The sequence below is a fragment of the Podarcis gaigeae genome, assembly GCF_964106915.1.
Source record: "Podarcis gaigeae genome assembly, chromosome: 1".
NCBI lineage: Eukaryota > Metazoa > Chordata > Lepidosauria > Squamata > Lacertidae > Podarcis > Podarcis gaigeae.
The window spans coordinates 56,983,366-57,007,567 of record NC_139678.1 but is presented as its reverse complement, the minus strand read 5'-3'; the positions used below and the strand labels follow the sequence as shown (position 1 = coordinate 57,007,567).

Below are 24,202 nucleotides of genomic sequence, written 5' to 3'. Positions count from 1 at the left end.
CTAGATATAACAATCATAAGAGCAATACTCTTACTGGGGACATGTTCTTACTATTTTCTCTCTCTTTTTTCTGTTTCGGCGGCCTAATCCGGCCTGCCAGTCAATTTAATCCAGCCCCCATGGCAGTAAATGCCCTGGGGTAAAACCCAAGAAAAAGCTCAGCAACTTTTGGGTAAACTTCAATCGCAAAAAAAGCTTAAGAACTTTGGGGTAAAATTGTAAAAAAAGGTCAACTTCATTTCACAAAAAAGCTCAACAACTTTGGTCGGTCCTCCTTGAAAAAAGTATGGGCACCCCTGATCTAATTATGGGCCACTTCAGGTTTAAAACCGGTGCACAGAAGACCTGTCTCAGAAGAATTCTTTTTAGGGTGAAATAGCCTTTACAAGAAAAAGAAGAGAGGAAGGTCTGTATATTACATGACCATACTATAAAGCTGCAATTATTTCTAACAGTATTTTATTGAGTATTTTGTACAGTGCACTCTTAACACACACAAACGCACAGTAAAGTGAAACTAATTTGAAAGAAGGCCTAGGGAAGATTGTGTGAATCAGTGTGAAATCTCTCAATAATTTCTCAGGAGATGCCTAGGACATCTGTGAAAAGCCCAGATACTCCCATCAATTCCTCTATGGCATTAATTCCACTATGGAAGGTTTGAGCTCCTTTTCCTTTGCGCTGCCATGATATTGTCTTGCTCAATCTGACCTTTTCTAAAGAAGCAAATGTCAGCAGCACAATTTGCCACAGGGCTTACTTCAGGGGACAGGGATTTTTTACCACATGAGAATGATCAGAAACACAATGGTAAGCCCTTAGCCCTACCCCCTCGCTAACACCTTGCCTCTGCAGCTGAATTATGGCTTTGTCCATTCAGGAGGCAGGACTTCTCCATCAAGTGAAATGTTTTTACTTCAATGACATTTCCTTGAAACAGCAAACAACCACATGCTTTAAGTTAACATCCTCCTACTGTCTGCAAACAATGCTTGCCGATTTCTGCTCCGTTCCAATTTCGCTACAGTTGGGTATCAGAAACAATCTGTGTGCATTTCCTTTAAATGCTTTGTTGCATAAACATTGGTCAGCTGCTGCACATGCAGGAGTGCTTCTAGCAGCAAGCATTATTGATCATGAAGGAGTTGACCCCTGAGTGGGTAGTTAAGCCACAACATCACTGGAGAAAGGTGACAAGTTTCTTTAATGTTACTTACAAAAGCCAATCTACAGCAACAAGCAAGCTGATGTCCTGTGTGGGAAGGCCCACTGCGGTGAGGATGAGAAGCATGGTCACCAATCCTGCACTGGGTATACTCGCAGCTCCAACACTCGCAAGCGTAGCTGTCAGACTGTGAAATTAAACACATCCACTTGTTTAGCTGGGCCTTCTTTTAGTTAGTGTTTCTCTTACAAATATGGGAACTGCTTGATCACTCCAACTTCTGTAGGAACACATTCCCTGTTATTTCAGTGCAGCCTCTAATATTGTAATTTAGAAGATTTTGACTGAGTTTAGTTTTATTAACACACCAGTCTTTTGATTTTGCAAAAAAAAATCATTTGTTTTCCATAATGATTTTTGATTAAAGCAATATGTGATTCATTTAACTCATGCTAACTTGAGTATATTTATTTTCCATTATTTATAATCAAGTACAATGAAAATCTCTACACAACACATTAACACTGCCTCTGAAACCAGGTTATAGACAGAAATCAAGGTCTGCTTTCATGTCTTACAAATCCCTACACAGAAATTACTTCATGTAGAAAACTGTGTAATTCCCATGTAGGCTGCAATACGTGATGCTCTACTTGGGAACTGGCAAAAGCAGCCAAGGCTTTTCACTGTTTATTACAATGCAGGCTCACAACTTTAAACTGCTTTGCAATAGGCAAGGTCTGTAATATTCATGTTTTCACCATCTCCAGTGTAGGGCAAGAAACCCACCTGACAGTGACTATCTGTCCACCATCCAGCGCAATTCCATTCATCTGTGCTATGAAGATAGCTGCCACAGCTTCATATAGGGCAGTCCCATCCATGTTAATAGTGGCCCCGACAGGCAAGACAAATCTTGTCACACGCTTATCAATGCCCAAGTTTTCTTCAAGGCAGCGAAAGGTAACAGGCAGTGTACCAGCACTGAAGGAGAAAGCAAAATGAAAGGTTATAGGCAAAATTCAGACTTCCTGGGACGTTTCCTGCTCGGCAGGGACTCGATGGCCCTTGTGGTCTCTTCCAACTCTATGATTCTATGATTCAGATAGCTCTATTGACACTCTGGGGGAACAACCAGGCATCTTACACACACATTCATCAGGTCTCTGTCTGTCCACCGTTCAACGTCTGCCTCTTCCATCCTGGAACTGATGTAAGCATGTAAATTCTATGGTTGTAAAACTGCTTATGCACAGTGTTTTGATCAAAGCTTGTGCATGCCCCTGTAGATGTATATATTTTGACAGTTGTTGAATGAGGGTAAAACCAGATGTGACAACATGTGCCATTAGAAACCAAGGCAGATAATTTATTTAAACAACCCAAAATTGATAGCAGGCATGATGGAAGATTTCATCTGAAGCACAGCAACCCTTACCTCCTTAGTTACAATTCCAACAAAAACCATACCCCTCGCATATGGCAATGAGCCACAAAGTAAAATCTCACTTTGGCTCCAATAAGGTATTTAGTTTTTAAGTTGCAGGACGATTTTTGTTGGGAATGACAATCTTTAGTTGCAGGACAATTTTTTGTTGGGAATGCAGCTGGGAAGGAAAGAATTAAACCTCACTCCCCCATGTTCAGAAGAAAATCCCTCCCCCAATGCATGCTATTGTACAATATTTTTAAAAACTCTGATATGATTTCTAATAACATAACTACTCCTGGTTGTCATAGGGACTAAAGAACTCAGCGAAGAAAAGGTCAGTTGGCAGAAGTGCCTTGGGAAGAGAGGGAGATGACAGCTTCCTGTTAGCTATAGTGGGGGGTGGGGGCATATGTCTGAAACCTGAGAAGGTTCTGTTGGAAAAACAGAGAAGATCATGACTAAAAGTCAAAGTGGAAAGCCTTGCTTGATTGGAGAGAGATCTCAGACTTCTGAAGAGGAAAACTAGAAAAGCCCCAGCAGTTATTGGTGCTAAAGACAAGTCTAGGACTGGATTTAGGGCAGGTGATCTAGGCCTGGGGTGCTGGGCTTATGGAAGGATTTCTGTCATGAATGATCTCCATTCACCTTTGTAATCTTATATGAGATGAATCCCTCATCATACGAATTGTCCATCCAAGTTGTGAATGGACTAACAAGGCATTTACCGGTAGATGTTATATAGTAAAATGACCAGTGCTATTTTTCTAGAAAAAGAGGTGCCAGAACTCACCATAGCAGTTAATGCTATGAACCAGGTTTGAGTTTGTGGGCACGTGAAATCCAGTTTACACCTTTTCTTCATTTTTAGGTTAATTGATCAGCTCACAGGTATTGCTAATCCACACAATAAGTGTTCACACATTCAGCTGAGTAAGTCTTGTTAGCAAAGTATTTATAATGACCCTGAATGTGTTGCTAACTCTGCATTTCATATCAAATACCTTGAAGCAGTGCCTAGCGCAGTAATCCATGCCTGAAAGATGCCCACAAAGAATGAGAAGGGATTTTTCCTTGTTACCACGAAGTACAGCAAAGGCAAGAAGATCCCTCCATGGATGATAAGGCCTATGATCACAGTTACCATGTACATTCCAAGTTGCCTAGCAACTACTTCCAGGTCCTTGATTGCAATGATTTTTCCACAGATGAGGCAGGCAATGCCCAGTGGCGAGTACCTAGAAGAAAACGCAGCATTAAACAAGAATGCAGTTGCAGAAGTCTGTGTCTCAAAACAGAAATGGCATCATAAAGGCAGTTGATAAAGCTATACCATGCAGCTTTAAATTACCACCTTTTGATGGAAAACCTTTCAGCCCCAAACACCCCCACTATTGAATGATGGGACCAGGGGCTGCATGGCCCTATGCTGCAGAAACTGACACTATCCTGTTGGCTGGATTCAGTCCACAATCTTGAAGACAGCTTTGAAAGTGGCTGACTGATAGGGGACCAGATCCACTTTTACCTTTGAAGAAGCAGATGGGGGTGGCTCTCAGCCACCGGAGCATCTTCAGAGCTCTTCTGCCTGAGGACTGGCACGTTTGAAAACTGATCTGTGCCTTCAGAGGTGAAAGTGCAAATAGGCTGGCTTTCCGTCAGCACAAACTGCCAAATTTTAAAGCCCTTTTGAGACAGGACAGATGCATTTTCCCCTTTGTGTGCAGGGGGTGATGGTAGCAATAGTTGATTTATTCTGTGTGTCAAGGGCTCTTGATAGAAGAAAAAATTCTACACCCCAATAGATAAGCACTGCGAGAGTGGCTACGACAGAAGCAGTACTGTATTATTAGAGCCCTGATAATTTCTTGGACCAGAGAAAGCCACTCCCTTATAATTCCTAAAAGTCTAGTGGTGGCTTTTGCTAGGCAGTTAGGATGGTTAACTGACTCAGCTGAGCTTTTCATTGCTTGTGCCAGTACATGGCTTGTGCCCAGACATTAAAATGTTTTGCAGACCAGCCGAAACCTTGCTTGCTGAGAAACCTAATACATGCTGATAATATCGTAGAAGCAAGCCTTTTGTTTGGTTGTTTTATTTCCTATGATCCATCCCTTCCAGCAGTTCATAATGACACCACTTAGTGAATGGGTGGCTTGCCAGACCTCCCACAAAGAGACTCACTGGCCCTGCCCATACCCAGGACTCAAGCTACTGAGAAGCTTCCAGCTGGGATTCCATGCAGACAGGAACAGAGGTGAAGGTTTCAACAATGGCCTTGAAGCAGGAGTGGCTACCCCATGTCCTGTGGGCTATATCCAGGCTCCCAAGCAATTTCTGGTGCCTACCCACCAACAAGGGTTACTGTGTCAGAGAGAGCTTTATTTATTGTTGATGATGATTAATTTTGCTGAGCAGCAGGTGGCTTAAAGGAATCTCCACTCTTATGGTCTATATTAACTTTCTTTTTTTGCAATCTGAAACTTACTTTTTCATAGAGAGATAGATTTAGGAAGCAAAACTGGAACGGGGCTTTTTAGAAAAAGGAATGTCTGCTCTCCATCTGACCTTCTCACGAACCATCCAAGCATTGCCCAGAAGCAGCAAATCAATCAGAAGCTTCTATTAGCTTCGCACAATCCCCATTTTGCACAGTTTTCTCAGGTGCCAGGCAGTCTGCTTCCTGAAATGGTCACTGAGGATAATCCTTAAATAAGGGTTACGAAACATCCTTAGCAGATGCCCAATTTTGTTTTATGTCATTATGGTGTTCACAAAGAGTTTCATAAATCACCAAAGCTGCTGGAGGGGGTGGATCTTTTCCTAAGAGAGTAGCCATAAATAATAGGAAAGAATGTCCCTTTGGATATGAAATAAAGGAATGTGTCTCCATAGACTAAATGTTCTCTTCTATGCAAATGAACAAGAGTCATGGGTTGAAGGTAAGCCTTCTCTTGATGCATTGAATTAGGAATGGGTCCCAGCAGGGACAGTGGCTGTGCGAAGATCAAGTTCTTCTGGGGCCAATCCCATGTGTTCTGATAGAAGAAAGCCCTGAGCATCCGCAGTAAATTAAATATGCAAAAACATAGCAACAGCCTCATTTGATTCTCTGACCAAATGAGGTGTGGTGTGGCACTTCTGAACTTGAACTGATGAGACCTCAGCTCAAGTCTCTCAGCATCCCATTAACAACCCAGGTTGAGTTTGGTCCAACCTCACACATTCTGTTCCGGCTGCCAACTGTTGGGGAAAAAAAACTCCTGTTTATGCCATTCTGAGCTTTGTTGGCTAAGGGCAGGATACAACTGTGAAAAGCAAACAATCGAAATAATTGCTGTAGCTTCAGACCAATATAGTGAGGTAGGTCATGCAGAAAATACAGAAAAGCTACAAAATGATGTCCAGAATACAACTGGATTTAGGGTGTCTTGGCAGATGATGACTTTGACTCACCACATAATCATGGTCACCAGCTTCATTACAATCTCGTTCAAGATATTGAAGAAATCCACCATCATCTTGGCTTGTTCTCCCATCTTGCCCATTGCAATACCAAAAGCAATGAAGAACCCAATGAGTCCTGTTGAAAGAATGCTAAAATATTAAACGCTACTGAGGCTCTGTCAAAATGAAGCACCCACACTCCTGCAATCTTATTAATTAAAATATAAACAAACAAACCTTACTAAATCAGGCTTCAAGTCAGCTCAGGCTATTTTTGTGTCATGAACATGTTGCAGAATACACCCCCAGTAAAACTCCGGTCTGGATGGGCCCTAAGTGTTCCTCTACTCTCAGGAGAAGCTTTTGGGGGGGGCCACAAGGAACAGAGTGGGGAAAAGATAATGGCAAATTTCCCTTGCACAAGTGTGATACAACCCACTGCTATTAATATCTTGCTGTAACCTGTTAACCTGACTTGGTCTCTTCAGGTGTTTTGGCCTATAACTCCCATCAGTCCTGCCCCATGCTAGGAAGAACAGTGTTCCTAGGAAAACTCAGGCATGTACTGTTCTTATTTTATCTCCTAACAAATCTATCATAATATAAAAGATTGTCACGATGACCAAATGATATAAACATATGCTGCTTGTAGATGGATAGCCATTCATCTGTATATGTGTGTAAATGTTCAATGATTGGCAGTTCTATTTTCCTGAACAGATTTGGATTCTCCTACAGATAAACAGAGGAGGATATGCAAAAATGAATATGTAAAGGATATGTGATATGATTTATTGGACTTGAATATTGCTTTACATATATTTTAAATTAAAAAGTCTGAAGGCATTTTACAGCATATATAATATGAATGAAATAAAACATTTAATCATTTAGTTAGCGTTCTTACCTTAAGGTCCCAGGGTGGGTTATGACAAGATAGCAATATATTCAAAACAATGCACAATATTGCTACAATAATAACTGTGAAGCACACATACACTAAAAGTGTTTCCATACCTAAGACATTCATGCCATCCTTAAATTCGAGGCCTTTCTTAATGATTAGCTGAGGTTCTGGCGTCACTTCTGTTTCATTCAACATGTCAAAGATGGAGTCTGTTGCATTGGCTGGTTCATCGATCTCTTGAGGGACAAGCACTTTCTTGGTGACCGTTTGAATCTGAAAGAATCAAAATACAGGGCTGCAAATTCAGGTGTAAAGTTGCCTGCTACATAAGCAGTGCAAACTCTGAGCCTGAAATCCCCCTTCTAAGCTTCTTCTGGCACCTGCCCTTGCAAATCACCAGTGCAACTAGGTACCATATTTTTCGCCCTATAGGACGCACTTTTCCCCCTCCAAAAATGAAGGGGAAATGTGTGTGCGTCTTATGGGGCAAATGCAGGCTTTTGCTGAAGCCTGGAGAGTGAGAGGCATCGGTGCGCACCGACCCCTCTCGCTCTCCAGGCTTCAGGAAGATATCCGCAAGCCTCGCGCACCCCGCGGGAGGTCCCGCTGGGCGTGCAAGGCTTGGGGTGGCAGTCTGCAGCCCAAAGCATGGGGCACGCTGCGGAGCATGCCCCATGCTTCGGGCAGATGTCCGCAAGCCTTGCGCGCCCAGCGGGACCTCCCGCCAGGTGTGCAAGGCTTTCGGGCGGCAGCCTGTTCTGGGGGCTGGGGTCGAGGGAAGCTCAGGCTTCCCCCGCACCAGCCCTGCGCCTGGGGGGGGAAATATATTTTTTCTTTATTCCCCCCCCCCAAAAAAAAATCTAGGTGCATCCTATGGGACGGTGCATCCTATGGGGCGAAAAATAAGGTAAATTTAGCAACCTTGCACAAACACATATGTTACTGCAGTACACAATTACACCATTTGCTTCTTCCCCCATCTCCATTCCATGCTTTACAGGAGCTTTTGTATCCTTGTTATGTTAGAGCAAAAATTAAACAAAAAGCAGTTTGCCAGCCCTAATAAAAAATAAGTACTTTGAACATGTGCCGTTTCCCATTTTAAAGAACTCATTTAATTAGCATCATCATGACTACAGAAAGAAAATGTACTGTGCTTCAGCTGCCCTGATGATAAACTCGAGATTCAGCACCATTTTGTTGTAGACAAAGAATAATATCTATTTAAAGTAAAAATAACATGAGCATCTGTAACCATGGACATGCTTGGCTGCTGCCTAACTATAAAAGGATGTTAAATAAAAGAAGGAAAGGATGCTGTGGTGGTGGCGAGTGACAGTCCCAGCATGCCCTTGTTGGCCGAGATGTTGGTCCCAGAATGATGCAGGGCCTGTCTGCTACTGCCTCCATCATCTGCTGCTCTCTGGGTGGTCATTCGGGGCTCTTGTGGTTTGGGGAGCCCTGGACATTGCCAGTTTTGTGTATGTACCTTGCTTCTCTGTGCTAAGGTCTGTGGACTGAGACACAAATCCAACTCTGCCATTAGAAAGTACAACAACACAAGACATCTCTGATCCTTCCTAAAAACCACCCTTGGGGAAACATCACTATAATAAAGCAATAACTCTACCCAAATCAGGAGGGAATTATATGTTTACTTTCATCTTTGCATGTACTAATATTTTTATCTATCATTTCTGTGACAAGTAGATAAATAGTTTGGGTTGTATCAAAGAAAGTAATCCCATTCACAGAAGGATACGCACATGTACCATGGTATCTCCCATGCCTGTCATCCCTCTGAGCTCCCCAAAATCTGTTCAGAGTCCCCCCCCCCCCAAGCTTCCAGAGCATATAGGGAGAGGAGAGGGAGGGAAAGTTTCATTGAGCAAACAGGTGTCTTTGTGCAGACAGGACAACTTTATTTTATACAAGCCATAATCTACGAAGTCCATTCAAAGAATGACTTGAAAGGTCTAGCTGGCAATGGAACAGAGGCAGAATTTCTAAATCTAGTGTATATTCAAAAATAGGTTACCATTCATTAAAAAATGTTGTGTGCCCTTCTTAATATGCAGTGGGAATGCAAGGCATTCAAGTCTGCAGGAGGTACTTCCTAAAGCGTCTGGGCAAAGTTGATTTTGTCTTGCTGAAATCACACATGCAGTTTGCTCAATAAAAGGGGAAGAGTTAATTCACCAGACAATTTAGTCAGATAGCAAAGTTAGCAAAATCAGCCAACAGTTATATTTGTTCTTTCTGCTGAGCTGCCAGTCATAGCGGCATCATGAATGATTAAGGGAACAATGCAGATTACGCTAACCATTTTACTACATTCACATCTTATTAATAATCTAAAAAAATGTGCTTGAGCACCCTGCGGAAATGTGTGGCTTTGAAATGCAGCGAGCAAAAGCAGAAGCTCTTAAGCAAGCCAAAATTCCTACATATTTCCATGGAGTTGATTATTATCTTGAGAATTCTGTCATCTTTAAAACATTACAAAGGCTCTGAGAACAGGAGAATTTCCTGCAACTGAAGGAAGCCCTTCTTGGAAACAAAGCAAAATTATGAAGTTTTGGCAGCCTTGGTGAGACCAGGACTGTCGTTATCAGGGATTGCCACATCAGGATTTATTCTCATCACTAAGGCACTGTATGCAGCTGTGGGAAAAGCTTTGGTCACACTGACTTCCACCTGTTCTAGTACGCGCTGAGTCAGTCATGCATGCCCAGTGCAGGCTGGTTTTAATTCCTGGTATACTGACAGGAACCATAATAAAAATTCAGTGGCTACCAGTGCATACCAATGTCCCAGAATGTGCAAAAATGTCTGGGAGTCAACACAAGTTTTCCTCCCCTGTAACTACAATACAGGCCCTTTTCTTAAACTTCTCTTAACAACACTAAGGCTTTGATACGCAGCTTGAAATTCCATTAATTTGTATTAGATACAGGGCGCTCTAGTTCGTCTCCTCGTCAACCAGTCCCTTCCATTTGATACTCTGGACAAAAGTAGACAAAATGTTAAACTACTTATTGGACTCAGTAACATACAAAGAGCCCTGCTGGATCAAAACAAGAGTCCTCGGTCCCATGTCCCATATCGTGTTCTCACATCAGCCAACCAGATGCCTACAAGAAGCCCACAAACAAGCAGGACATGGAGATATTTTGATCTTTCTGGAATAAAAAAGCCCAGCCTCAAATTTCTCTTGCTGTATATTTGGGGATGGGAAATGTATCTCCTGAATTTCTAATTAACTTGCACCTGTTAAAGTCACAGGAAATGGAAGAAAGTGCTAGTTCAAAGCAAATTAAGGCACTCTGAAAACTCTTGCAAGCTGTGCAGATTTGTTTGTTTGTGGATGAAGATATTTCCTATACTGGAGCTGAAAAATAGTTCAGCTTCAAGGTCTTGTAGGAAGGTCTAGCAGGACTTTAATTTTCAAGTAGTTAACTGCTAATTACTTAATTATTCCCTTTGTTTGCCAATTAAGCGGGAGACGCATAGTTTAGAATTAAACAACGTAGTAAGTTGACATTCATTGCTCACCCTTCAAGTATCACAGTTTCTTACTATCTTGACTTTAGGGAGATGACTTGAATAAAGGCAAAGATTACAAAACCATACCCACTAGTCTTTTCTCCAATTATCCTGGGGCAAAGGGCCACAGACATCAACTCCTTAGGAATGAGTCAAACTCACCCTGTTGAATTTTCAAAAGCTGAAGCAGCTGATAAAGTGGCTTGCTAGGTAAAACTGCTAGCAGAAATCATGTGGGAAGAGAGGAAAAGGTAAATTCCTGCCCTTGAACCTGGGACCCTTTGAAGGCAAAGTTCTAACACTCAGCTACAGCCCTTCCCCTAGAGGTGCATTGCCATTTAACTGTTTACCCAGTACCTATGCTAGGCAGGTGATGAAAATCATTGAGACAAGGGCTTCTATTGAGTTCCCTGTAAGCCTATTTGGAAAACATTTATTCTTGAAATAGAAGGCTGTATATTATGATTATGGTTATGATTATGATCAGTACTACTACTACCACAATGTGTGGGATCCAACAGATGGCGAGTGCAAAGTTTAACTCTTGCAAAGTATAATGGTACCTCGGGTTACAAACACCTCGGGTTACAGACTCCGCTATCCCAGAAGTAGTACCTCGGGTTCAGAACTTTACCTCAGGATGAGAACAGAAATCATGCAGCGGCGGTGTAGCGGCAGCAGGAGGTCCCATTAGCTAAAATGGTACCTCAGGTTAAGAACGGTTTCAGGTTAAGAACGGACCTCCAGAACGAATTAAGTTCATAACCAGAGGTACCAGTGTATAAAATTAAAAGTTGTGCTAGAGCCTTACCATTAGGCACCAGAGGAGGTGAGAAGTCCCACTGTCAGTCATATGCAAGTGCAGAGTTGAAGAGTGGAGTTACCCCTGCTAATGTCAGCACCCTGCACTCAAATCTGAGGAATTATCCATTCAAAAATTGCACCATCTGGCCCTAACATTAGACAGAGTAAACACCTGTCCCTCATGAAATGGCAACATGTGGTTAGCTATTTCATTTTTTTTATTGTATTTCTGCAGTCAGAAAGGGAGAGATGCTTGTAGAATATTCAGTCTCACATGTCAAAATATCTTAATAATGGATATTATGTAACCCAGCTTGCCAGTGCATTTCTAGTTCCCTCAGGCAACCAAATGTCTAGGGCCCAGACCAATCCCTACCTCCAGTTCCTGGTGCCAAAAGGTGAAAGTGGAAATTCCCTTTCTCCCTCTACTGCTTTGCAACCACCAGCAATAGTATTCCCCCCCCCTAACAAACGACCTCACTGGCTGCCACTGTTGACAGGTATGTCTACCTGCAGGAGGCAAGTACTGTTATTCTTGGATTTTTCTAAAACCACAATTCTCAACTTTTTGAGCTTCAAGGAGGGTTTCGTGCTGACACAGGATTCTTGGAAGAGTTCAAGGGTGACACTCAGTTCATACAGAATACTGAGCCTGTTGTACATCACTGTCCCTGCAGGTGAACTGATAAGGCAAGTTGTTTTTCTTGTTGAGGGACCCTAGAAAGTACTCCAGGATTCTGCAGCCACCACTATGAAAACTAATGTAAGAAATGAAAGCTTTTGTGTAGACTGGCAGTAGGAGTGCACATGATGGGCCTCTGTTGGCCACCAAGCTGAATCTAACATCTTTCCTAGAAAAGATCCAATAAGCCTTTTCGTTACATACAGGTAAAATTGTATACATGATCAGATAAAACAGGAAACATGGTTGTATAGATTGGCAAATTCATAAGCCCAGAAGAAAGAAATTTAGCCATTTGGCCTAATGTCTGTCTTAAGAAGGTTCATAAGATGGTACGTACGGCAAGGGATTCTTTTATTTTAATAAGTAAAATTCTGGAGTTAAAAAGGGGTCGAAATGCAAATTTTATTTGTTGGGCTGCCACTTGCTTAGGGCTGCAAACATGCTGACCTGTGAGTAAATGCCAATGAAAGCTAACGGCTCAACTCTAACACTTACCACAGACGCAACCCAATAGAAGGGGTTGTGACAACCATCACATCCAGAGCCCAGCCAAGCATGCAGGCTGGAGGTGGAGCTGGGGAAACAGGTAGTTGTGCCAGTCTACAGCTGCCGGCAGAGGCGGAGCAACCTGCTCTGGTACCCGGATTGGCGCTCGTCCCAGGGGGCATGGCACGCCACCCGTGGGAGGCATGGTGCACGTCCCAGGGGTGTGGTGAGCTGCCCGGGGGGCGTGGTGCACGCCTGGGGGGCGTGCGGTGAGCGGTGCATGCCCTGGGAGGTGCTGCCAATCAGAGGTCGGCATTTTCTCTCCCCCCCCCTTTGGAATGACACCCGGGGCATGCTGCCCCTGCCTCAGAACGCCCCTGGCTGCTGCAGCAATCACAACCAATGCCACCACATGACAGAACCTGGATCCGAGGCCAAGCCTGTCTTTCCCCACTTCTGTAGATCGTGGCTGACACCCAGTGTGGGCACTGTGAGCATTCTGCTAGCTTTTACTCTGAGTAGACCCATTGACATTAATAAACATGTCTAAGTTAGGTCCATGACTATGGTCTTTTGCCCAACGTGGGGCTCACGCCCATGACCTTGAGACTAAGAGTGTCGTGCTTAACCAGCTGAGCTATCCATCTTAACCTTAACAAATACTTGACCGAAGTGACTGTCGACGAACGAAGAAAGCTCAAAAAAATAGTGAAGTAAATGAAAGGAGCTGCTTGCCAGAAGACATTAACATTACAATCGCCCTGAGATTTATAAAAGGAGTGAGAGTGCCAATATAAGAAGTTAGTAGCTTGCTTCCCAGTCAGCCCATTTAGCCAGTCTTTCAGCTTTCTACTAGTCAAGGGGGCGATTCCCACATCCTGTTAAGCACAATTAACTGGAAAGGGAGAGACCAGCGCAACAGAACACACATTGTTCTACTTTTTGGAACACACTGTCTACCCATGTGACTCTCCTTTTGATGATACCGTGAATAAACATGTCTTTCAATATTATAAGCACCGGGAGGGTGATAAAAGGACTGATGGGGCTAATGTAAGTTAGCTACTTGCTCCCCTTTCAGCCCACTATCCCATTCCTCAGCTTTCTACCCATCGAGGGGCCCAGTTATCACTTTCAGTAAAATACAATTAGCTGGAAAGGAAGAGTTCATTTCAGCGTTTAATGCATGCTGTTCTAATTTTGGGAACGTACATACATATTTGACTCTTCTTTTGACGGTATATCGAATAAACATGCCCTTTAAAGCTACTCAGATTTGATTACAATTCTAAGCACGTTTACATGGAAGGTAGCCCCACTATAATCTGTTAACTTTACTTCTTGGTAAACATGATTTAGGACCGGGCTTTTAGGTGCTCTTGGGTGCAAGGTAAGAGAGAGGGAAAATGCAGCTAGTTTAGTTCTGCAGCAGTTTGCATCTGTCTCCCTATGTGGTCCTGTCCTTCCTTTGCTCCCCACCCACACGGTACAGCCTAGAGCTACAACCTCAGATAACATAGCACTTAAAATCCTTTAAATGGTGCCATTCAGGCATACTTAGCAAAGGTTTGGCAGTGGATCTTGCTTGGATCATAAAAAAAAGTCTGTGTAACTGTCAAATAATTTAGCTTCAGGAAAAAGGCTGCTCATACATGTGTGTAGAGCAGAAAGCATGAACAACATGGCTAACATTCATACCACCCTTAAAAAAATCATCTTAATATACTTTTCTGATGAAATATGACTACAGCCTGAAATGTTTATCTACTTAGTAAGAGTAGAATAGGCAACTGCAGGAAAAACTTCCTTCCCTCCCCAGCAATCACCCTGTGACATGCCTCACCCCTAAGTAGGTGAATACACCCACCATAGGTTTGCTCAGTGCCAAGAATTTTTGACTGCTTGGGCACTTTTCTTCCAGACATCAAATTGTTTCCCCCCATGCAACAATGGCCGCGGTGGCATTGTATTCTCTAAGCAATGTGCTGAAGAATAGAAACAGCCTTCAATGCATCAGATTTTACAGATATTTCTGTACGAATAATTATAAGATATCCCCAGCCCTAAAGTAGTTATTTGCTGGAGATGAAATAAGGATAAGGCCTCTTTATGTCTTTACAGTGTTCTATAATTATTAACTTCTGGGAGAAAGTGCTGGACTATATAAATATGATTGTACGGAAAAAGTTAAAAAAATTCAGAGAACATTCTTTTAAATTATATTCCTATTACATGGAAGCAGAGAATGGGACAACAAAAATGGATTCCATGTGCCCTAATGCTGGCTAAGAGACTGATAGTGATGAACTGGAAGAATAAAGATATGATCCCTTTTAATCAATGGATTGACAACCTGACAACACTCACAACTTATGAACGGATTGCTTATAGACACAGGCTTTGTCTGGATGAACATATTGATATTTGTTATGAGTTTATACAGAATGCAGTAGGCTATTAATAACCACATATGTAGTAAGATAATAATATTGTTTATATCTATATACCAATATGTGGAAATGTAATTGATTTTACTAATTGTATTACACTGTACTTTCTGCAGTTTTATTTTCCAAACCCTTCTTTTCTTTTTCTCTTATCACTTTATTTCTTTATAAATGAAATTATTTTTAATAAGAATAAGAATATACCGTATTCCCAGCCCTGTTAACTGAAATACATGAAAAATAAATGTCTGTGTGGAGTAAGATATAAAGCATGCTCTGGTCAGATATGTATGGCCCAAGACATTTTGCTGCCCGGGAAGCAACTGGGCCTGCCCGCCCTCCAAGTACACCAGACCTGTAAAGTTATTTAGTTACCTAAGGCAGAAAAAAACCCTCACAAACACTTCACCTCCAGTCTGGCAATACAAACACAATAATAATAAATTAGATCATTAGCAGTATGCTGCCCTTCCACGATGCTCAGAATTGGCTGCCTCACTCTGCCTAGTGATAGGGCAGGTCTGGATCCAATCAAAGCTAATCATATTAAGCTTAACTGACTTTAATTAAAACCAGGCAAATTAGTTCAGAGCGCATGTTCATTGACGGAAAATCTTTAATTGAAAAGCTCGGCAAATAGCATGGAAATCAAAAGTATTTCTGTGCTTCTCCTCTCCTTCCACACAAAAGACAGGGAAACAAAAATAAATTCTGAAGCTATATGGAGTAGTAAAGAAAAAACTGAAGAATGTTTTTATCAAGAATGAAGCACTAAAATAAACTACAATGCAAACTGAACAGTGCAAAGAATGAGGAACTCAGTAGAAGCACTGATATTTGTTATTTTGTACTGATAAGTATTAAACAAGCTAAATTTACAGCTGCAAATCTAGTTTTAGTTTCTTCAGTTCTTTTTTTAGTGTCATGGTTTTCACACACAGGATATTAGTGGGAGGCAAAGGTTTGACATTCACCTGCTGAAAGCATGCTTGTACGAGGTTTTCGGGGAACAAGTTTCGGATAAGATCCAAGAAAGCATCAAGGCTGGACACTTCGTCATTCTTCTTTCCTTCTCCCAGCTGTTTCTTGAGCTTTGGATTGCCTGGGTGAATGGCTAAGACCAGAATAACTCCCAATATAGCAGCAATGATCGTCGTGGACATATAGTAAACCATAGCTCTTGTACCTAACCGACCGCTAGCCTTGGCATCCAAGCCAGACAGACCTGTATAAAAATGCATTGTGGTGAGTTAAAGATGTTGTTCTGCAGTTTGGACGCATATGAAAACATCAGGCAGGGAGCAATGGGAAGAGGAAAACAACAACAAAGTAGAACAATTACTCTGGCTATTAAAACCATGAGGTCAGCTTGCACACAGTTCTAAGATGGAGATCACAGGCTGAGTAAGTCCCGCACAGGTACTACATCCATAAGGTTACACACTGAAGATTCTGGGATAAAGAATCAATGGCTGCTTTCACTCTTCTTGAGAAAATAAATCCCGACTTATAACCCTGATGTCTAGATGTAACATATTTGTGTAACATCTTGCCTGATGAAGTGTTCTGGCAAACTCAAAAGCTTGCCAAAATTTTGCAATCCTTTCAATTGATCTTAATAAGGGTAGTACACAACTGCGGACTTTGGAGTTTTTTCCAACTCTGGAGAGTTGGGAGGAGCTTCAGAAAAGATTTAGCAAGTGCACAGAGTGAGGGGAAGGAGAAAGTCTTGTTGCACAAGCAGAAGTTGTTCCTCTTGCACAAGGAGTTACTTACTGGTGTTTTGGAGACAATTTTCAAGGCTAATGCCGGTACATTAATATGAAGAACACACACACTGTTATGAGAGTGTATAAAGCTGTGAACATGACTCTATAGGTCTTAATCTCTCACAAAAGATTAACCTTCTAATTGTTTAGAACAGATCTCACCTGTGATTAAGCTTGAGATAATTAAAGGAAGAATCAACATTTTTAGCATCCGCATCAGGATATCTCCTGGGAAGGCTATCAACATGATGACATCAGGATTAATAGGTGCTGCCATGCGAAGAAGTGCCCCACACAATGCGCCCATGATGACACCTGGATAAGAAAGGGAGGGCACAGAAGAAAGGATTTGAGTAATTGAGTTTCAATTCACCACATCTTAGAATAATCCTGTCAAAACACAGTTTTGGACCAGAGCTAGCTGTGCCAATAATGGCTGCTTACTGATCCTCCTCGGTGAGTGGTGGTTGCAGCCTTCCCTCCCTTGCTGCCCGGACGCAACGGTCCATTTTGTGTGCAGCACGTCCCCTTGGCCTCTGCAGAGGCTCACGGGTCCCCGTCAAGCCCACTGATTCAAATGAGCTAATCCGCAGTGGCCTCAAGGGGGCATGGCTTGGCGAGCGGACCTGAGGGAGGCAGGCTTCACTCAGGTACACTCACCAACAATAAATTCCGGCTAACCCTGAATGTTGTGGACTCTCACTTTCCCTCTCCAATGGCCATTTTGGTTGAGGCTGATGTTTTGTAGTCCAAAACATCTGAGGGGCACACAACTTTGGCTAACCCTGCTTTCTCCTCCAGAAATACGCAGTGAGGAGGATGGGGATAAAATAACAATCAGTTGACTGTCTTTTATTGGCTCTGGCTCCACTTACTATTGGTCTCCCTGCCTTCCATTCTAACAGTCCCATTCTAACCAGTCACTTCTGACCACCTCAGAGAAATCACCCCCAGGTACTTGAGGATAAAGCAATCCTATATACAGCTGGAAAACTGAACACAGTGGAGCTTATTTCTGGGTGGACACATAGGATTGCACTGCGTGACTGGGTAGGTGTTCAGCCTTCAGTGTCCTCCTAAAATTACCAATTCCATCTTCCTCCTAATAGCTATTTATATTATTCTGCCCAACCATAATGGCAAGCATTCCAATGTGGCTAAACCAGAAGGTTGTATAGCAACCAGCAGTGTCTATTTATATGAGCTGAGGAAAAACGGAGCTATCTGAGATGAAAGGTCACATGAACAGCTTTTTCATTTCCAGCCAGGGAGACCCTGGCTTCCTGCTTTCACTTACCTCTACAGGAAGCTCCCTCTTCAATTACTTCCCCTTGACCCAGGAACTAACTATATACACAGAGGACTTCCAGAAAATGTACATTTTCTGGGGATTTTACACAGCAGTGGGGAAAATGACGGTCATGAATAAAAGCAATACCCATTCCTAGGCCATGGTTCCAATAGGGGTGAATGAGAAAATACCAGATGGGAAGAGCCTTAGCTCAGTAGCAGGGTATCTTTGCATTCAAAAGGTCTCAGTTTAAGTCCCTGCTAACTCCAGATAGGAACTGGGAGAGACTCCACCTGACATCTTGAAGAGCTGCTGCCTGTTAGTGTAAACAATATTGAGCTAGATGGACCAATGGCCTGGCTCATTCACAGCCTCCTGTGTTATTGCTCAGAGGACATTGAAATGAAGAGGAGATGAGTGGGGGTGCCATGGCCCCAGAGTCTAGCAGTGACCAGAACATTGAGTTGGAGAAAGAATTGTAGCTCAGTGGAAGATCATTGTCCCAAGTTCAATCCCTACCATTTCCAGGTAGGGCTGGGAATGGTGGAGAGCCACTGTCAGCCAGAGTAGATGGTAAAGGGACCCCTGACCATTAGGTCCAGTCGTGGCAGACTCTGGGGTTGTGGCGCTCATCTTGCTTTAATGGCCGAGGGAGCCGGCATACAGCTTCCGGGTCATGTGGCCAGCATGACTAAGCCGCTTCTGGTGAACCAGAGCAGCGCACGGAAATGCTGTTTACCTTCCCACCGGAGTGGTACCTATTTTTTTTTTTTTTGTACATAATTTTTATTGGTTTACAAAATCAAAATACAAACAAACATAACGATTCTCTACATATTCTATAAGAAGATGACTTCCTTCAGTCTTACCACGAATTGTCCATACTACTAATAAACATTATTTCTGCGTTTCTTTGTTTGTAATGCCATAAGTCATTTCCATTTGTACATTTCCTTTTGGACATTACCCTTTACCTCTTACAGAGCATCTTTGAAACCCACCAGAGTTATCTGATCATCAATTAGATTTTCCAGATATTTTGTGAAACTTTCCCAGTCTTTGACAAACCTCTGATCCTTTATGTATCTGATTTTTCCTGTCAACCTGTCCATCTCCGCATATTCTAATAATTTCGATCGCCAATCCTCCAATGACGGTATACCCTCTAATTTCCAATTTTTGGCTATTAAGACCCTTGCTGCTGTTGTTGCATATTGGAATAGCTTATGATCTTTCTTCTTGATCTCCCTTCCCACCAGACCCAGCAGGAACGCCTCCGGTCTTTTAACAAAGGTATATTTTAACATTTTCTTCATTTCATTGTATATACTCTCCCAAAACCCTTTAACCTTTTGGCATTCCCACCACATATGGTAGAAAGTTCCCTCCTTTTCCCTGCACTTCCAACATTTATTACTAGATCCGTACATTCTTGCTAGTTTTGCAGGGGTCAGATACCAGCGATAGAACATTTTCATTAGGTTCTCTTTTAATAACACACAGGCCGTGAATTTAAGGTGTTGGTTCCAGAGTTTTTCCCACTCTTCGAAATAGATATTGCGACCCAGATCTCTAGCCCAATGTATCATTACTGCCTTAACTTCCTCGTCAACTAGGTTCCAATCCAATAATTGTTTATACATTTTGGACAGAGTTTTTGTATTATTTTCCAAAATCTCGTTTTGAAATCTAGAACTCTTGTCAGCATAACCTTTATCTTTAACATCTTTCCTAAACATTCCGTTTATCTGATGGTAATGCAGCCAGTCATACACTTGGGACTTAACCTGGTCGTACGGCCTCATTTTCCACTTTCCTTCCTCCTTCATTAATAGTTGTTCGTAAGTTACCCATTTGGCTCTCCTATCGCTCTTTTTAACCGCCATAGCTTCTAGTGGTGACAGCCATTGTGGCGTTTTAGGTTCCAAAACATCTCTGTACCTTTCCCACACTTCCATTAGAGGGCCCCTGAAGATGTGATTTCCAAATTCTTTGTGCACTTTCTTCCTCTCATGCCACAAGTATGCGTGCCACCCGAATCGATTATCGTGGCCTTCTAAGTCTAGCACTTCCGCCTCTTCTAGTTTTATCCATGTTTTGACCCAGCACAGGCATGATGCCTCAAAATATAATTTCAGGTCTGGCAGGGCGAAGCCTCCTCTTTCTTTAATATCCGTTAATAGTTTAAATTTTATTCTCGGCTTCCTTCCCTGCCAGATAAATTTGGAAATCTCCCTGTGCCAGGTTTTGAATATTTTTGTGCCTTTGATCACCGGGATGTTTTGAAAATAAAATAGTATTCTTGGAAGTACCGACATTTTAATTGTGGCTATTCTACCCCAGAATGACAGTTTAAGTCTGCCCCACGTTTCTATATCTTTTTTGACTCTTTTCCACGTTGTTTCATAGTTGTTTTTAAATAAATCTATGTTCTTAGACGTTACCCATATGCCCAGATATTTCACTTTTTTGGTTACTTCTATTTCTGTTTCTCTTTGTAGTTCCTCGATTTTATCTGCCGACATATTTTTAGTTATTATTTTTGTTTTCCTTTTATTTAATTTAAAGCCCGTTACTTCCCCATATTGATCAAATTCTGCCAATACCTCTTTTATTGAGTCGAGTGGATCTTCCATTGTTACAACCAGGTCGTCTGCGAAAGCCTTAGTCTTATATTCGTGTTGACCGACCCTGATTCCTTTGATTTCTTTATTATCTCTAATGGAATTAAGTAGAACCTCTAGTATCATTATAAATAATAATGGGGACAACGGGCATCCTTGTCTTGTTCCTTTGGTTACTATTATTTCGGTCGACTCCACATTATTTATTATTAATCTTGCTCTTTGTTCGGTATAAATTGCTTTTATCCCATTGTAAAATTCAGTACCTACTTCCATATATTCCAGTTGTTTCAGCAGGAATTCCCAGTTTACATTGTCGAACGCTTTTTCAGCGTCCACAAATAACAATAAACCTTCTTTGTCGCATCTTTCTGTTAAGTATTCTATAATATTGATAACATTCCTTATGTTATCTTTCATTTGCCTTCTTGGCAGAAAGCCGGCTTGGTCTTTATGAATACTTTCTACCAATACAGTTTTTAGTCTCCTTGCCAGGACTCCTGTAAAAATCTTATAATCTATGTTTAACAGGGAGATCGGTCTATAATTTTTAATTTGTTCTAGGTCTGAATCTTGTTTGGGGATTAGTGTAATCAATGCCTCCTTCCACGTCTCTGGTATTTCTCTTTCCTTAAGAATGTTGTTCATCACTTCTTGTAGTGGATTCACCAATACCGATTCCAACTCTTTATAGTATCTACTGGTTAACCCATCTGGGCCTGGGGCTTTCCCATTTTTTAGGTCTGTTATTATTGCTTTAATTTCTTCTGTCTCGATTGGGGCGTTTAACTCTTCTTTTGCAGCTGTAGTAATTTTGTTAATATTTTTGGATTTTAGATATCTCTCTATTTTTCTCGTCATATTTTTTCCTGTATTTTTAAAGAGTCCTCCATAGAAGTCCGTAAAGGCTCTCCTTATTTCTTTTGGCTTGTTTATCTCTACTCCTTCCACCACTATCTTATTTATTATACTCTGTTCTTTCCTTTTTTTCAGTTGCCACGCTAAAAGCTTCCCTGGTTTGTTGGCATATTCAAAATTCCTCTGTCTCAATCTTTTAACCTTCCATTCTATCTCTCTATTTATCAGCATTGCGTATTGGGCTTGTAGTACCTTGATATTTTCTTTTATTTTCTTATTTTTTGGGTTTTGACTTAATTTCTGTTCATTCTCCATTATTTGTTGTGCGATTTCTTTTTTTCCTTTTCCCCTCTTTTCATTTTTAATTACGCTCTGTTGGATAAAGAAACCCCGCATCACCGCCTTGCCTGCATCCCAGGCAAGTGGTACCTATTTATCTACTTGCACCGAGCAACAGGAGCTCACCCCGTCGCGGGGATTCGAACTACTGACCTTCTGATTGGCAAGTCCTAGGCTCTGTGGTTTAACCCACAGCACCACCCGCGTCCCCAAGTTGACAGTACTGAGTTATATAGATCAATTGTCAGCTTCAATAAGGTAGCAAACTCATGCACCCTCAGACAATTTCTGAAAAACTGAATTTTGTGCCTGTGATTTCTATACCCCTCCTTCACAGGCTCAAAATGCAGCAGCCTCCGCAACAGGGCTATCCATCATTAGAGTGGTGTGTAGATTTCCCAGGGTGCAGCTTTAATCTAACCAAAAATAATTGTTGTGGGATCCTGCTGGGAAAGGCTCACAGATATCTCACAACTATCAATCTGAGCCAAAAGCTTGATGTCAAAATAAATACACCATTTCAAAATCTTTCAGGACAGGAATATATTTAGTTCAGGCTATCTACACAGCCTTCTCTTCTAACAGCACAGCTGTCCATTCAAGCTGAAGTGAATAAAGGCAGGCTCTGTGAAGGCCATGCGTTTGGCTGTTAGGCTCACTGTACTGTAACATTAAAAGAAAAAAGAAAAAAACAATCTAGTAAGCCTGGGCATGAAGCCAGTGAACCACACTAAAATGTCAAACTGCTCCATATTTGGAAGCTGCGATACCCAGAAGGCAATTGAGAAAACTAGATCACTGTATCACTGGCCTAGTCCCTAGTGCACAGCAAAAGAGCAAGCTAAAAAGTATCAGCAGCTTGTAAGGGGAGGAAAGACCAGGGATAAATTTCTTTTCTTCCTCCTTTCTCCTGATAGGAGAGAGATCTCTCCCTCACCTCCATCTTCAGGCCTGGTGAAATGAACTAAATTGAATTTCCTAGAGAACAGAAAAAGTGCTGTGTTTTTCGCTCTATAAGACACACCAGACCACAAGACGCACCTAGTTTTTGGAGGAGGAAAAGCAAGAAAAAAAATATTCTGAATCTCAGAAGCCAGAACAGCAAGAGGGATTGCTGCGCAGTGAAAGCAGCAATCCCTCTTGCTGTTCTGGCTTCTGGGATAGCTGCACAGCCTGCATTCGCTCCGTAAGATGCACACACATTTCCCCTTACTTTTTAGGAGGGAAAAAGTGAGTCTTATAGAGCAAGAAATACGGTATTTGAATTTTGATGCCCAGCATGGCCTGTTCCACTATAGGATTCCTCTGAAACAAGAACAGGGGTTTACATTTCTAATCTATGGGCCAAATTCAACTACGTTGTTGGGCTCGCAAAAGCCAGCACCATGAGTCCCCCTGTGCCCACCCCAAATCTGCTTAGGAGGGTTAGGAGAATGCTTTGATCAACATGCAGAGGGAGGAGAGGGCAGATCACTCCATTGGGCAAGTAAAAATGCTTGTGTTGATCTCCTTAGCGCAATGCTGAATTCCACCCAGTATTTCCAGGGCTGCTCATCTAGGCTGTGATGTTAAGCTGGTGGCCTATGAGAGTGAGAAGGCAGCCAATCTCAAATCCTGTCATGGCCCTGCAACACTTAATCATCACCATCATTGGTCTTACTGTATGCCACTTTCCCACAAAATTGATCCCAATGAAGCTCACAAGATATCAGATTAACAAATATAACAATTTTTAAACAGAGATAATTAGAAAACAATGATTCAGGAACTAATAATAAGTAATTGTAATAAATAAATCAGTCTTTGCATAAACAATACAAATAAACTACCCTAGTTTAACAGCTTAAAACTGAACAGCAGGGAGAATAATACCTAAAACAGTGATAAAATGGGGTGGGGGGAGATTGCCATTTTTTTTAAAAAAAAGCATTCCACAGAGGTCCAACATAATTAACTTTGAATGCATTAGATGGTAACCAAACCTCTTGCTTGTGGCAGGCTACCCTCCCAGCAATCATCTGCATCTCCTCTCCATCTCTTACTAACGGAGGTAAAGATTGACATCCTTCTTTCATACCCCATATACACTCAGTTTCAATTGTGTTCATTCTCTCTCCACCAAACATCCCTTCCAGCCATGTCCATGAGGCACTTAGAAACCATGGTCTGGATTCAACTAAGTTGTTGAGCTAGCAACTCAACAGGTCCTGCTACCACAACAGCACTTTCAGTGGGGATCCTTCTTCAGAGTCTGGCCTTCTGGGCAAAAGCCTGCTAATGCCATCCTAGTTTTCTGCAGCAGGTAGCTTTGTAACCTCTGAATTTGTGTTTTTTTAATATATTTTTAAGAAAATCTACCAAACTGTGGCAGCAGTGCAAACATTCTCCTAGCCATCTCACCCAGA

At 42.0% G+C, this 24,202-nt stretch overlaps 1 protein-coding gene across 4 annotated transcripts in view; it reads right to left on the bottom strand.

The window, feature by feature from the left end:
- Positions 1–24,202, bottom strand: part of SLC1A2 (solute carrier family 1 member 2) — an 89,852-nt gene that overhangs the window by 8,486 nt on the left and 57,164 nt on the right. For all 4 annotated transcript variants that reach the window (XM_083750822.1, XM_083750821.1, XM_083750820.1 and 1 more), the window contains 7 exons: positions 16,848–17,000; positions 15,891–16,141; positions 7,059–7,221; positions 6,051–6,177; positions 3,599–3,832; positions 1,955–2,149; positions 1,218–1,352 (listed from right to left, as the gene is read on the bottom strand). In XM_083750822.1, coding sequence (XP_083606948.1) covers positions 1,218–1,352; positions 1,955–2,149; positions 3,599–3,832; positions 6,051–6,177; positions 7,059–7,221; positions 15,891–16,141; positions 16,848–17,000 — 1,258 coding nt within the window. The remainder of the gene's footprint in view (positions 1–1,217; positions 1,353–1,954; positions 2,150–3,598; positions 3,833–6,050; positions 6,178–7,058; positions 7,222–15,890; positions 16,142–16,847; positions 17,001–24,202) is intronic.